The sequence below is a fragment of the Acartia tonsa genome, chromosome 6 (assembly GCF_053477335.1).
Source record: "Acartia tonsa isolate MP-2025a chromosome 6, ASM5347733v1, whole genome shotgun sequence".
NCBI lineage: Eukaryota > Metazoa > Arthropoda > Copepoda > Calanoida > Acartiidae > Acartia > Acartia tonsa.
Window position 1 is genome coordinate 47132502 of NC_137265.1, and position 14625 is coordinate 47147126.

A 14625-nucleotide genomic window follows, 5' to 3' on the forward strand; every position below is an offset into this window, starting at 1 on the left:
GGTAGTTATTAAAAAATTCTTTTTTCTTAAAAAAGAAACATTGTAAGTAATCTGAAAAAATACTGAGAAAAGAACTAATATGCAATTTAAAAAAGTTTCTGTTTTATTTAAGCATTTTAGAATGAAAAGCATAAATATAAAAATAATACAAAGTGTATAATAACTTAGTTCGGCAGAGTTACTATGAAGGTTTGAGAAGACTCGATGGCTAGGAGGTCCTCGCCGTTGGCTCTAACCTCCGGAACGTCTTGAGGGAGGGGATAACCCTCGTTGTTGAGAGGGCATCCTTGGGGGTCTAGATAGCCCGAAGCTAACAAAATCTGGAAGATAAGAGCGCGGTTCAGAGGCGCTGAATGGGCTGAGGACCAAGAGGGAGTCGTCCGTGAAGCGATGGAATTGGAGGCTTGGTCTGTAAGGGCTGCTAAAGACCTGGGGACTGCTGTGCTCGAGGATTTTAGCATAATCTTGGAAAAAATTTCAATGAGCGTCGTATCATCAATAGCTCGATAATGTTGAGCTGTAGCTATGGAGCGCCATCTGCCTAAGACTCGGATATGATCATCGCTCATACCTAATCTAAAGGCAGATGACACTCCTAAGCTTTTAGCAGATTTAGATGTAATTTTATGCTTAAGTCCTAAGTTACTATAAATTAAGTTTACATCCTTCATTAAGGTGGAAGCTGAGATGGCGTAACGTCCATCTGCGACTAGAATTCTAAAAAAAATATAATTACCAATAAAATTTGTGAAAACTTAAAAAAGGAATAAGAAATGTATGAATGTATTATGCTTAAAAACTCGCCTAGAAGATTTCGAAGTGGTACCATTCCCTGTACGGGGCAGCAAATAGCTAGTATCCAAACAGGAAGTATCTGATGAATATAACCGGAGCCTATTGTAATACAGGACCAGCAATGAATAAAGACAATACTCCGATCCGTTGAAGATCACGTAACTGGTGGAGCCCTCGAATCTAGAAAAATAATGTTTATGTTTTTGTGTAAAAAACAATGATATTCTAAATGAAATACAGAGTTGAAGAATGTATAAAAAATTAGGAATTTTGAAAAAAGATTTTTCTGGAATTTTCTTTAACAGTTTAACGGTAGAGGAAAGTAGGTAATATGCTAAGAAATCGTTTGTAATTATAAACATTTCAAACTAAGACATTACAAAACTTTGAAAAGAATTTGTTTTAAGATAATTAGAAATTATTTTGCAATTATACTGTAATTTCCAATTTAATAGAAAGTAAGAAATAGGTAGAAAAGAATGTCGTATGATATTTGAAAAAATCTGGAAAAAATTTTGGGGAAAAAGAAGAATTTAAGGAAGATTTTTCTTGTTAAAATAAGTACCTAGGGTCAGTTTTAGAAGATCTGAAGGTTATGCTCATTGCTGGCGTGTCTCCTAGTGTGGTAACCGCTAGATCACAAGCTCTCAATCTCAACAGGTCAGATATGCGCGCACACAAGCTGTACTGAAGGTGCTGAGCCACGATTGCTCGGAGGGTCACAATTGGAATCTTAAGAAAACAAGGTTTCTATTAGAAAACAATATTAATGGGAAATAAAAAAGTGTAGAAAACTCCATATCTTAAAATAGTTTGGTCCGAAAAAACTAAATTTGAATTTTTAAGAAATAAGATTTCTATTAGAGATCAATATGAATGCTAGACAAAGAAAGAAAATGTAAAAAACTCCGTATATTAAATGTAGTTTGGTCCGAAAACTTAAACATAGCTAAATAGTAAGTATTAATCAAAATTTATTCGAAAAAAGATTTATGATTCATATGAAAACAGATTACCTGATCTGGATTCTTTAGAAAAGGTGTCACGTGCTTATCGATGGCCAAGGTCAGGTATTTTATGGGCAGTTTAGGCGCTTTCTTGGTCAAAGGCTGTTCTGCAGAGGCTCTTCTCGTGATACCCTGATACATTCTTTCTATTTGGGGGGTCCAGGGGGATTTCATATCTAATGCACTGGCGAGAAAATCTATCGCGCCTGCCAAACCGACTACGGCGGATTTTTTAGCTGCGGAGTCCTCTAAGTATTCTATGTAGGCGGCTAAATCCTTTTTTGAAAAATTTAACAGAGTTTTATTTCTGTTTTCGCAAAAAATTTCAAAACGGCGTAAAGTACGGTTGTGGAGTAGTTGCGTGGACTTAGTTCTTGAAGACGCTGTCAATTTTATATGACGTTTCCTTTTTTCTGTAAGGTTGTATTTCTCTAAAACTGACGGAAAATAAAGAGGGCCTCTTTTTTCTAGAGGTCTATTGTCTTTAAAAGTTTGTAACGGAGCATTAAACTTATGATAATTTACAGTTGAATGTTTGAAAGACGTTCTCATTGTAAGATGCTGAAAAAATTTTGTACAATTCATTAAAAAACATATTGATTAAAATTTTGGTAAAGGAATTGCATAGTCTTTACCGGTATGAATCAATAAGGCGAGAGTTTTAAACGTCTTATGACCGTTGAAAAAATTATTTGGTGTAGAAGCAATGTAATAAGGATCCCAGAGCAGAAAATTTTTGACAAAAGAATTAAAATAAGATCCTTTAACAATACAATTCCAAAAAGGGTATGTCGGCCATAAGGGCAAAACTACCACTGCTGTTATATCCTCATATAATTTTAATTTATTAAAAACACGAGAAAGGAGAGAAATTGGGGGGTGGATGTAGTAACATTCTGAACTTGTCAGGGAAACTGTGAAAAAATCAATATCGAAACAATTTAGTTGTGGGAAAGGGGAAATGAATTTCTCTACTTTACAATTTCTAGATGTTGCGAAACAGTCAATTGAAAATTTGATAGAAAAATAACTTTGAAGAAATTGAAAATCGTTAGAACTAATCCCAAATTCATTAGAGGATTTAAAAAGCTTAGAGCCTAAATCTGCTAAAGTGATGAGTGAGCTGTCTCGGGGCATCCATTTAGGTATAATACGGATTGCGTATTGGAACTCTAGAATTTTTAATTGAATTAATAATTTTTGAATAACTAAATTACGGCTTCCAATACGCAAAAAAGAGTAAAGACACATACTATCCGTTATCCAAATAACCAACTGTCCTTTGAGGGTGGCAAAATAATTGCTATAATGTTCAAAAGCTTTAACAATACTTAAAAGTTCTCTATGGCCTGAAGATAATTCAGCCTCTTGTGGAGTAAATAAATAATCAGAAATAATCTTACAGTCTCCAGCTTTGAATGAAAAGGCTGAGTGGTCAGAGGCGTCTGACACAAAAATATTACAATGTTTGTTTAAGTCATTAGGATCAATGTTGTCAATTAAAAAAGATGTTTGATGGGGGGAAAAAACTTCTATTGTTTTAGATTCAGTACGAATGGGTTGTCCGTTTAAAGAAACAAAATGTTCTTTACAGAGGGACAACTCTTGAAACATATCTGCATTGACAAACAAAGCTCCTTTCCAGCCATACTGTGAGGTGTAAACACCAAGAGCATGATTAGAGTTTCTAGCCACAACACGAATAAAATCTCCATGACTAAAATATGCATGACATAGTTTGCCTAAAAAGGAAGCTAACATAGTAACATCTACAGGGTCATTAGAATCAAAAGCAACTAAAATTTTGTCAAGAAGAAATAAAACTTTCTGAATTTTAACGATGGGCAGGGAAATTATCATTTTACTACTATCAAGAATAAAACCTAAATATTGTATACGACGAACAGGTTCTAGTTGACATTTAGAAAGTTGAAAATGCCAACCTGCACATAGTAAAACTGATAGGACAAAGTGTGTACTAAGAAGACATTTAAAATAATTTAATTCGACAGTCAGGCCGTCATCAATATAGACGCTCACGTCTATATTGTGACGGTGACAAAAATGTTTAACTGGGCGTATCAAGGCATCAACTAAAAATACGGCTGAGGCAACCCCGAAGGGAAGCCTTAAATATTTGTAAAAAGAGTAGGATTTATCAGCATTTTTATAACAAAAACCAAAAAGTTCAGTAACGGCAGGATGTAGATGTACTTGATGGTACATGCCCCGCAAATCCCAGGATGTAAAAAATACATCCTGAGAAATGCGAGGCAGCACTGTCTTAATGTCATTTAAAGAGACGTTCTCAGGCTGGAGAAGTAGGTTAATGTGGCGGGATAAGTCGATGCACAATCTAAAAGCAGGAAATATTTCGAAAAAAAATTTTTAAAGGGGGGGTAAATATGAAAAAATTTTTTGAAAAAATGAATTCAAACGAAAAATATTTGAGGGGTAGTGAAAAGAATTGAAAAAGAAAGAATAAAAAGGATAGAAAAAAGAGGGGAATCAAAAAAAGAATTGAAGGAAGAATTTGGAATAATATTTATGTGTCGAAAAATTTCCTGAGTTTAGTTGTGTTAGTTAAACTACATGTTCTACTAGCTACCGTAAGAGGTGAACAACAATAAGGCTGATGATCGATTTGAGCAATAATACCTTTGTCTAGTAAAGATTGAATTTCTTGACGAACAAATTCTGGATTGCGGACAGCGCTATTGTTGTTCTTCTCGAAATACGGTAACACTGGAGATGTAAAAACTTAAAAAAGATAGATTATGGAGAATAATTGTAAAAAGAAAAAGTTTTGTGGAACAAAAATAATATATAAAAAATGTGGAAAGAATTATTCTCAATAATCTACCTGGTTGATATCCAAAAGTAAGGGTTTGCAAAACAAAAGATGGTGCATTAAGAATATTTTTATAAAAATTAATTGCTGTAAGTGAATGAATAGAATAAGCTGGAGAATAACTAGATAAAAAATCCGATTGGATGTCATATAAACGTTTATAATGTTCATAATCTTCTGTAAAACAAAAATTTTTTAGAGAAGCGATGTGAAAATTTGGAATATCTGAGGTAGGTATCGGTAGGTTTAAATCTTGAATAGCGTAAAGCGGGGTAGAATTATTATTTAGGGTTGGCGGAAGGACAGTCGTCGACTTTATGTCCTTCGCCGTTACATCCGTGACAGCGAAGAGATCCTCGACCTCGTCCTCGGGATCCTCTGCCCCTAGGGTTTGAGCCTCCATTTGAGTTAAACCGGCCGTTAGAGAAGCCGCCACGTGCTCCTCTGCTATAGTCTCCTCGAAAGTCAGGCAAGGAATCCGAGATACGCTGCTGCTGGGTGGTGAGGTAGCGCCTGTTACCTGCTAGAGCCACCTGGTTGGCGTGGCCGATGTTTTTCGAAAAAGCCAGTTCGATGTACCCGATGGAGCTTTCAGCTATCTAGATAAAATGAAAATCTTGATAATTTTGAATAAAAATATGTTGATGTCTAGCTCTATGAAAAGAAAGGTGTCGTAGGAATTATCTTTCCTTTTACATGACAAATAATGAAACTTAAATGAAATGAAAAATAATGTAAATGTCACAGAATATATTATAAAAATCTTTTCTGTGGTGCGGAAGCTAATAAAACTGGTGTTAATCAAATATTTGCACGTCTTCTTTTTTAAAAACAAATTTGAAAAAACTAAATAGATTTCATAGATAAGAAACGGTTTCTATTGATCGAAATTGCACGTAAAATAAGAAAATTAAAAAAAATGGCATAGGTTTAATTATTATAAGACGAAAAAGAAGAAAAAATTTATGAATTTCTTGCCTTTATTGCTTGATAGCAGGCTTGCAACGACTGCTGTAGGTCATATAACAAATTCTTGGGGGCCTTCAACGCCACAAGACGCTTCGCAGCATCCTCAACATAATTCTTCGAACGGCAGGTGTCTCTTAAGACGCATTTTAAAAATGTGAGAGAGACGTCATTCTTTTCCTCCAAAGACTTAATAGAAAAAACTATTGTGAGATTTCCAAGAAAAGAATTTCAAATTGGAAAAAAGATAAACATGGATAAAGAAATAACAAAAAATTAATATGTTGAATAACAAAAATATTCAAAATGTTGAAAAGAGAAAAATTTTATAAGGAATTTAGAAAAAGAAAATGCCCTTAACCCAAAATAACTGCCCTTTTTTTGTTTAAATAGACTAAATAACCCCTACATATATTAAAAAATATATGCTTGATCAAAGAATTTTTGTTAAAAATGTTTTTCTTACGTTGAGATGTTCGAAGAGGCGTTCCCGCTTGGCATGTATGTCTGCTGACGTCATACCTATCCAAGCAGGTGGGTCTGACAGTATTTCAGCTGCTCGCCGGAGGCGACGTCTAGCTTTCCGGCCGCCTACTAGTTGGCTGCTACTGTCAGAATTGGAAGAGTGCTTCTTGCTCTTCTTCTTTTTCTTCTTCTTTCCTAAAGAAAGAATATATGAAGATATGATAAACCGAAGAATAACGTCAATATTCAGTCGATGTTCATAGAAACAAGAAATTTATATTTCAAATAATTGAACTAAAAATAAATTTCTGTGATAAATATCATAAAAAACTTTTAAAAAAAAAAGTTCATAAATGTGAGAAAGAAAGGATTTTGTCTAAGTATTTAAAAAGTACCTTTTCTTTTCCTTTTAGGTTCATCTGATTCCGTAGAACTCGAAGATGAAGAGAAAGAACTGGAAGAAGAGGAACTACTAGAGTAGCGTTTCTTCTTTTTTGACTTCTTGCGTTTAGGGGAAAAATCGTCTAAAAAAAAATAAAAAGATTTAAATAAAAAATAAAGCGGAAAAAGGTGTATAGCTGTAAAAAAAAAAAAGGAAAGAATAAAAAAGGGGGGGGGGGGGAAATTTAAAGTTGAGAAAGGATAAAATGTTTGTAAGGGTAAAAAACTGCCAAGAAGACAAAATTCATATGAACTTCAATTTCTAAATCATTGAATCAAAATCATGAGTACTAAGTATGAATTTTACCTGAAGACACTGAAGCATGTCTGACAGGCATCTTAACTTTCTCAGATTCAATGTGAGGAGCTGCAGACACTGATGGTCGCGCTGGAGCTGCAGACTCTTGAAGTCGCGCTGTCATTTTCGGCGGCTGATTAATTTGTGGCACAAAACCTATCCCCGGCAAATATGAGCCGGCTGGAGGAAGGTTATTTAACCCCAATGGATCTTTAGGATCCTGGGAAATAATCGTTTGTGCGACCGATGAAGGACCTGGAGCTACAACCGACGAGGGAGCTGAGGTATTGACTGGAGCCGAATAGGATCTAGACAAATTTGTGGTAGGAACCACTGTGGAAGATGCGGGGGGGGGGGGAATTATCCTCATCTGAGGAGTTGTGCGAATGTCCTGTAGGAACAGGCATTTTTAGGTCTGAAGAGGAAATTTAAATTTAAAAGAAAATTTAACAAACAATGTAAAATTAAAAACATTCATGAAAAAATTCATGCAAAAATATTAACAAATAAGACATGCTGTAATTTAACAATCAGTATTTTTTTAAGAAAAGAAAAATCTAAAGAGGAAGAAATTGAAATTAATTTAAGAAAATTAGTGTCTGAACATTAAATGAAGAAAAATAAGAATTTTTTGGATAAGAAAGAAAAAGAAAAAATTTAGTAACTTAAATTAATCAAGAAGTGACAAGGTGTTGCGACATTCGGCTTCAAAATCTTTGAAGGACTGGCCAAAATTATCATAAACAGATTTGGCGGATAAAAAACTATCATCTAAAGTATGATTAATTTGTTCTAATTGATCTTTAAAACGAGATGCACGATTAATCAGTTCTCTGACTACTAAATGTTTATCAGTTTTACTTTGATAAACGACAAAATAATGCAGGTTTAAACCTAAAATCTGTTTATAGGCAACGATATTGTGAGCATGGAATGTCTTAACATTCCTGAGTTTATAGTACTCGAATGGTGTCATGATCACAGAGGATTTAAAAAACGTTGATCTGAAAAAAATGTGGAGACATGAATAGTTAAATATGTCAAATTAGAATGAACAATATCAATATAAAAATACAGAAATTAGAAAAGTAAAAAAGTAGAAAATTTCTAATAATAAAATAAAGGGTTAGGGAGGGTGGGTGAAAACGTATTAAAAAGCGATGTAAGAGAGAGTACTAGCTCTATCGGTGGAATGAAAACGAATGAGAATATAAAAAACGTTTTGATTTAAAGTAAGTTTTAGGAGATTTCAACTCGTGTGCTGGCAGGCTATAAAAACGTGTGACGCGCAATTTTCGAGAATGCTCCGTGATGTATTTCAGCAATCGATCAATAAAATAATATCAATATTCCTCTTAATTCAACAAAAAATGGCCATTTTGTAACTTCATGTTATTCCATTAAAAACGTCTTATTTCGTTTCCTTATGCTACAATTAATATTTTTTATCGATCGATATTCCATAAATCACTAAAGAATCCGTCGAAAATAAGCTAAAAGAGTTTAAATATTGGGAAAATTCGAAGAATTCGATAAGTATTTAGGAACCAATCTCCATTTACTATTGAAATTCTCCTGAATAATCCCAAATGCAAATAAAATCCCCAACTGAAAATAGTAAATGAAATAATACGTTGAAAAAACATATATAATACACTAAAAAACTAAAACTTACTGTTGAAAACGTATTAAAAAGCGATGTAAGAGAGAGTACTAGCTCTATCGGTGGAATGAAAACGAATGAGAATATAAAAAACGTTTTGATTTAAAGTAAGTTTTAGGAGATTTCAACTCGTGTGCTGGCAGGCTATAAAAACGTGTGACGCGCAATTTTCGAGAATGCTCCGTGATGTATTTCAGCAATCGATCAATAAAATAATATCAATATTCCTCTTAATTCAACAAAAAATGGCCATTAACCATAATTCTCTTAAATAGTGCAATTGTTCATAGGTTGTTTATATATAATAAAAAAAGATTAATCTTTGAAATTACTTCAAATCCTGAAAACAAAACATTTTCTTAACAATAAAAGTAATTCGCAGCCGGCAGGATTCGAACCTGCGCGGGGAAACCCCATTGGATTTCAAGTCCAACGCCTTAACCACTCGGCCACGACTGCTAGTGGCCACAGTGAGAAATTCAAGAATACAATCCAAGTAGGTGGTTATGAAAATTTAGCCACATGTGTGTTCGGTCATAACAGAGTTTCGAAGTAACACATAAGCATATTTACTAATACTTGAACGTGACCTGCAATTTCAGTCTGTACCTAGATGTTACTGCACAGGTGTAAGCAACTGCAAAGCAAGCAAGCCTCTATAGCTCAGTGGCAGAGCACTGGTCTTGTAAACCAGGGGTCGAGAGTTCAATCCTCTCTGGAGGCATAATTTTTTGTCAGCCAACTGCATGAAAAATGAATTTCATTATGGCTACAAGTGGATTTATTGAAATATTCTGTATCGTAAAATTGAGAAAAATATGTAAATATCCGTACAAACTGTCTATAATACGATTATATCAATAAATATTATGAAACAAATAAGAAATTGAGAAAAGTATTATAAGCTGCGTGATGTAAAATAAATGGAGTTGTAGTATGTATTTTTATTTTAAATATCATTCACGAGTTTGAGTTTCAGAGAAAGCGCGCGCCTTTAACAATGCTAGAGAAAGTGTAATCTGGTTTACTACTTGATATTTCCCCAATATAGTATCTGCCCGCGTGGCCCAATGGATAAGGCGTCGGTCTCCTAAACCGAAGATTGCGAGTTCGAGTCTCGCCGTGGGTAAACAAAACTTTTTATGGTTTGAATAATATTTATACAAGAAATGAATAATTAATCGTAAACATACACTTATAAGTAAAAATATAATAAAAAAATTAACGCAAAAGAAGTATTTGTCAGGTGTGGGGTTCGAACCCACGCTCCCTCTCGAGAACCAGAGCTTAAATCTGGCGCCTTAGACCACTCGGCCAACCTGACTTGGTGATAGATGCATGAAAATACAATTAATGCACAAGCATGGAAATTTTGTTTCTGTAATTGGTAATTAAAACACGATATTCCATGAAATACAGATTTTACAAGACTGTTGTTATCTAGGAGTACACTTCTATGTAATTTAATTAATGTTAGGTTTTCTAAGTGCTTAAATCAGGAAGATTATTAATTATAGTTAATCATTTGTATATTCTAACTTGTCAAATGCAATCTTATACTGTAAACCTGTAATTAAAAAAAAAAACTCCTATTCTTGATTTCATTGAAATAAATGAAATATCTAGTCATACAAGCAAATAAAAAAAATCCATAAAGTTTTACAATTAGGACCTCCTAATGAAAGATTAAGCAAACACTCCAATTTTCCCCTTGTTCACAAGTGACTCCGTGGCGCAACGGTAGCGCGTCTGACTCCAGATCAGAAGGCTGCGTGTTCAAATCACGTCGGGGTCAAAGGATTTCTTTTCGGTGTTTTTACCAGGGATCGGAAGCCTCACGTAAGCCGCGCATAAGCCTCAGTTTTAAACCTGCTTGTGAGCAGAAAAAAAAAATTTAAGAAAGAAGGATTGTCTGCTAAAGAGCCGTTTTATACATCCAGCTGAATTTTATAGTGATAAAATCACGATTTCACTGAGGCTTACACGCGGCTTACGTGAGGCTTCCGATCCCTGGTTTTTACCATTTGCTACATCCCACAAGTTTAAATGTAAACCTGACAACAACAAAAAACTAATTTAGTGAGAATTTGAATTAAAAAAAAATTTATGATCGAGCGTGACAGGACTCGAACCTGCAATCCCCAGATCCGAAGTCTGGTGCCTTATCCATTAGGCCACACACCCAGCTTAACAAATGTAACAAAGTTTGAGTAATCAAAGAGATATGATCATTTTGACGACTTTTGGTGAAATGTTATTTATAAAAATCTTAAAGCATTGTTGTACAGTTTTATAAACAACCGTAATTCATTATAAAATAAAATTTCAACTAAGGGAAAGTACAGTTTTGAAGTATGAAATTAAAGTAACTTTTCGAATATTTATTTCAAATACTAAATATATATATTTAAAGGTTTATTATTGCTAATAAATACCTGCTAAAAGTTTATAACTTACGCATTTACGTGCGTAATCCTGTTGGAAAATCACGGAGGTTTCGTGAGGAGGAAAAATCTTCGAGGTTTGGTGAACAAATGATTACACAAAGACAGTGTGTCCACAAAATAAATTAATTCGAGTGGGTATTTCTTTACATTTTATTTAGATAAGATTATTAAAAGTGTATAAAAGTTAGGTTAAACTTTAAATAGGATAGATTCACCTTTGTGTAAGAGAGAAATAACTACCTACCTAATTTACTTTAGATCAAGATTTCATACTTGAGTATATTTTTTTCTTAATAGCGATTTAGGGTAGATTTCCCCTCCAAAAAAGTGTTGTATAAAACCATCATTAGACATAAGCTTACTTTAAATGAGAACCTAACCGGGTTAGCAATTAGTAAGATACTTCGCCAGAGATAGATGTAGACACCCTGTTACAATAAAAGATTACAAGCAGAACTCGTAAATGAACAAAACCTGCCTCAGTGTATTTCTTATTTTGCCCTTTAAAGTTTGTGTCGTTAATGAAGTAAAAAACAAGGCATTAAACAGACATCTTTAAAGCAAAGTATTTCAATAGATCAGTATAGCATGAAACAATGATCGTTTGTTGTATGAAACACAGTCAAATTCCTCCAAAAGAAAAAGAAGCAATTTATTTGCTAGCAGACGAAAAGGGTCTCTACCACTTGGATAAGGTAATAGTCTGGATTATACCATCTATACAGTGCCATGTACTTCGCAGTAAGCAGCCAGATCACATGGTAGTATTACAACCAGCTGAATAATATTTTTAGTTGATTAACTCAAAGCCAGAAAACAATTTTTGTACACGGCCAGCTAAGATTTTTTTTATCCATATCCAATTCTTATCTAAAAGGCATTAGAAAAGATTATTAAAACAAAACTCTACTGTGTACTTGATGTAGTACCAGAAATATACACAAGATCTTAGTATCTTGTATCCCAGGACTGGACATATTGATTGATAAAGCTGTCTCCACCAATTATGCTTGTGTGTGATCTGTTCTTTTAGTAGCTGGTAAGTTGAGTATTTCAATAGTCTAATAAGCGGTGTTACTTCTGTAGTAGCAGTATACAATTACACAGATAATTCTAGAATAATCGAAAGCTATTTCTTCTCTATTATTAAGGATCTCATCCTATGGTATAAAGTAGTAAGGTTGTTTGTATAAAACTAAAGATCTTGTATAACACTGGTCCGAATGGGTTGTGTGGTTTAGGAAAGCTTAATTTTGAGGTGGTTTGAGGCCATATTCCTGACCTCATACGCCCTACCCTAAAAGATAGGGGCGAAGTAACTAGTATGGGAGAAGACAATGAACTATAAATTGAAATACTCACTTGAGGATAATCAAATTACCACTTCTGTAAATGAAAATATTGGGTTGAAAAGAATCAACACTTCTGTGATTAACCAACAAATCAGAATTAAGTTTCTTGTTCAACAAATAAAAACGTTTCTATAAAACTTTAGGTATCATTATAATATATATCACCTTCTCCCTGATTAAGATTATTACCCAGTAAAGGGGGGGGGGGGGGGTTAATGCAACCATCATTTATTACGTAGGAATCAACTTTTAAAAACATATTTTTGGTTTAATTCATGGTAAATGATAGCAATAACCATTTTTTAAATTTCTAGTACCAGCTGCTAAACGGCTGGGAGCTGCCAAGATTATGAAGGGTAGATATGGCTTGTGACATATCTAGGGGTAGGTTTTTATGGCTGCTGAGCTCAAAAATACTTCCAAAAATAGTGGCCGCCCATTTATTTTGCAGCTGGGTAACAGCTGCAGCTCAGCTGGGAGCGGCCAAGAGTAGAATAAGTAGATAGGGCTTGTGACGTGTCTAGGGGTAGGTTTTTATGGGTGCTGAGCTCAATAATACTACCAAAAATAGTGAAGGCCCATCCATATGGCAGCTGGGTAACAGCTTAAGCTCAGCTGGGAGCGGCCAAAAGTAGAATGAGTACATAGGGCTTGTGACGTGTCTAGGGGTAGGTTTTTATGGGTGCTGAGCTCAAAAATACTACTAAAAGTAGTGGCGGCTGGGAAACAGCTGCTGCTCAGCTGGCAGCGACCAAGAGTAGAATGAGTAGATAGGGCTTGTGACGTGTCTAGGGGTAGGTTTTTATGAGTGCTGCTGAGCTCAAAAATACTTCCAAAAATAGTGGCCGCCTATTTATTTTGCAGCTGGGTAACAGCTGCAGCTCAGCTGGGAGCGGCCAAGAGTGAAATGAGTAGATAGGGCTTGTGACGTGTTTAGGGGTAGGTTTTTATGGGTGCTTAGCTCAAAAATACTACCAAAAATAGTGGCGGCCCATCCATATGGCTGCTGGGTAACAGCTGCAGCTCAGCTGGCAGCGGCCAAGAGTGAAATGAGTAGATAGGGCTTGTGACGTGTCTAGGGGTAGGTTTTTATGGGTGCTTAGCTCAAAAATACTACCAAAAATAGTGAAGGCACATCCATATGGCAGCTTGGTAACAGCTGCAGCTCAGCTGGGAGCGGCCAGGGTAGAATAAGTAGATAGGGATTGTGACGTGTCTAGGGGTAGGTTTCTATGGGTGCTAAGCTCAAAAAAACTACCAAAAATAGTGGTGGTCCATCCATTATGGTTGCTGTGTAACAGGGGTAGGTCTGAGCATCAAAAATAGTGGCGGCCCATCTATATTGCAGTTGGGTAACAGCTGCAGCTCAGCTGGGAGCAGCCAAGAGTAAGAGGAGTACATAGGGCTTGTGACGTGTCAAGGGGTAGGTTTTTAAGGGTGCTAAGCTCAAAAAACTACCAAAAATAGTGGTGGCCCATCCATATGGTTGCTGGGTAACAGCTGCAGCTGTGCAGTAAGCCTTTGTTTAAGACTTAGCTATTTTTGGTAGTAATTTTGAGCTCAACACACCCATAAAAAGTTAAAAACCTACCCCTAGAAATGTGTATTGCTATATCTACAACATATACTTTTGGCTGTTGATAACTGTTTTCAGACGTTTTTGGTAGTTTTCAGTGAAACCTAGAAATTAAAAAAAGTGTTACTAGTATTATGTCTATGAAATAAAGTTATAATGTTAATTGGGCGAAGTTTAATTCTACTGAAATAATAAATTTTTTGATATCCTTGATACATCACAAGCTATGTCTTAAACTTTTATCTGTTGGTAATTGTTCTTAGCCAATTTCAGCTGTTTAACAACATAATCAATACTAAAATATTCAATATTTAGTTAACCTTCAATAGTCCCAAAAAGTGCTTACAGCTGAGTCTTAAACAACGTCTTAATGCACAGCTGCAGCTGTTACCCAGCAACCATACGGATGGGCCACCACTATTTTTGGTAGTTTTTTGAGCTTAGCAATCATAAAAATCTACCCCTTGACACGTCACAAGCCCTATGTACTCATTCTACTCTTGGCTGCTCCCAGCTGAGCTGCAGCTGTTACCCAGCCGCCATATGAACGGACCGCCACTATTTTTAGTAGTATTTTTGAGCTCAGCACCCATAAAAACCTACCCCTAGACATGTCACAAGCCCTATCTACTCATTTCACTTTTGGCCGCTGCCAGCTGAGCTGCAGCTGTTACCCAGCAGCCATATGGATGGGCCGCCACTATTTTTGGTAGTATTTTTGAGCTAAGCACCGATAAAAACCTACCCCTAGACACGTCACAAGC

General features: G+C 35.3%; 1 protein-coding gene, 1 long non-coding RNA gene and 6 other non-coding genes across 8 annotated transcripts; 3 read left to right on the top strand and 5 right to left on the bottom strand.

Annotated features, from left to right (window-relative positions):
• Positions 1-92: 92 nt before the first annotated feature.
• Positions 93-2551, bottom strand: LOC145322816 (uncharacterized). Its single transcript, XM_080165093.1, has 4 exons — positions 1812-2551; positions 1361-1527; positions 805-975; positions 93-439 (listed from the first exon to the last, which is right to left on the bottom strand). Exons 1-4 carry the CDS (start codon positions 2385-2387, stop codon positions 232-234), a joined length of 1122 nt encoding a protein of 373 aa, XP_080021219.1. The 5' UTR covers positions 2388-2551; the 3' UTR covers positions 93-231.
• Positions 2552-4642: 2091 nt separating this feature from the next.
• On the bottom strand, positions 4643-6226 carry LOC145323409 (uncharacterized). The gene is made up of 2 exons (XR_013880956.1): positions 6086-6226; positions 4643-5808 (listed from the first exon to the last, which is right to left on the bottom strand). It is a non-coding gene; the product is annotated as an uncharacterized LOC145323409 (long non-coding RNA).
• Positions 6227-8863: 2637 nt separating this feature from the next.
• On the bottom strand, positions 8864-8945 carry TRNAS-UGA (transfer RNA serine (anticodon UGA)). The gene has a single exon. It is a non-coding gene; the product is annotated as a tRNA-Ser (tRNA).
• Positions 8946-9138: 193 nt separating this feature from the next.
• TRNAT-UGU (transfer RNA threonine (anticodon UGU)) lies at positions 9139-9210 on the top strand. Its single transcript has one exon. It is a non-coding gene; the product is annotated as a tRNA-Thr (tRNA).
• Positions 9211-9542: 332 nt separating this feature from the next.
• Positions 9543-9615, top strand: TRNAR-CCU (transfer RNA arginine (anticodon CCU)). Its single transcript has one exon. It is a non-coding gene; the product is annotated as a tRNA-Arg (tRNA).
• A 111-nt stretch (positions 9616-9726) lies between these two features.
• On the bottom strand, positions 9727-9810 carry TRNAL-UAA (transfer RNA leucine (anticodon UAA)). The gene has a single exon. It is a non-coding gene; the product is annotated as a tRNA-Leu (tRNA).
• Positions 9811-10209: 399 nt separating this feature from the next.
• TRNAW-CCA (transfer RNA tryptophan (anticodon CCA)) lies at positions 10210-10281 on the top strand. The gene has a single exon. It is a non-coding gene; the product is annotated as a tRNA-Trp (tRNA).
• Positions 10282-10597: 316 nt separating this feature from the next.
• On the bottom strand, positions 10598-10670 carry TRNAR-UCG (transfer RNA arginine (anticodon UCG)). Its single transcript has one exon. It is a non-coding gene; the product is annotated as a tRNA-Arg (tRNA).
• Positions 10671-14625: the final 3955 nt, after the last annotated feature.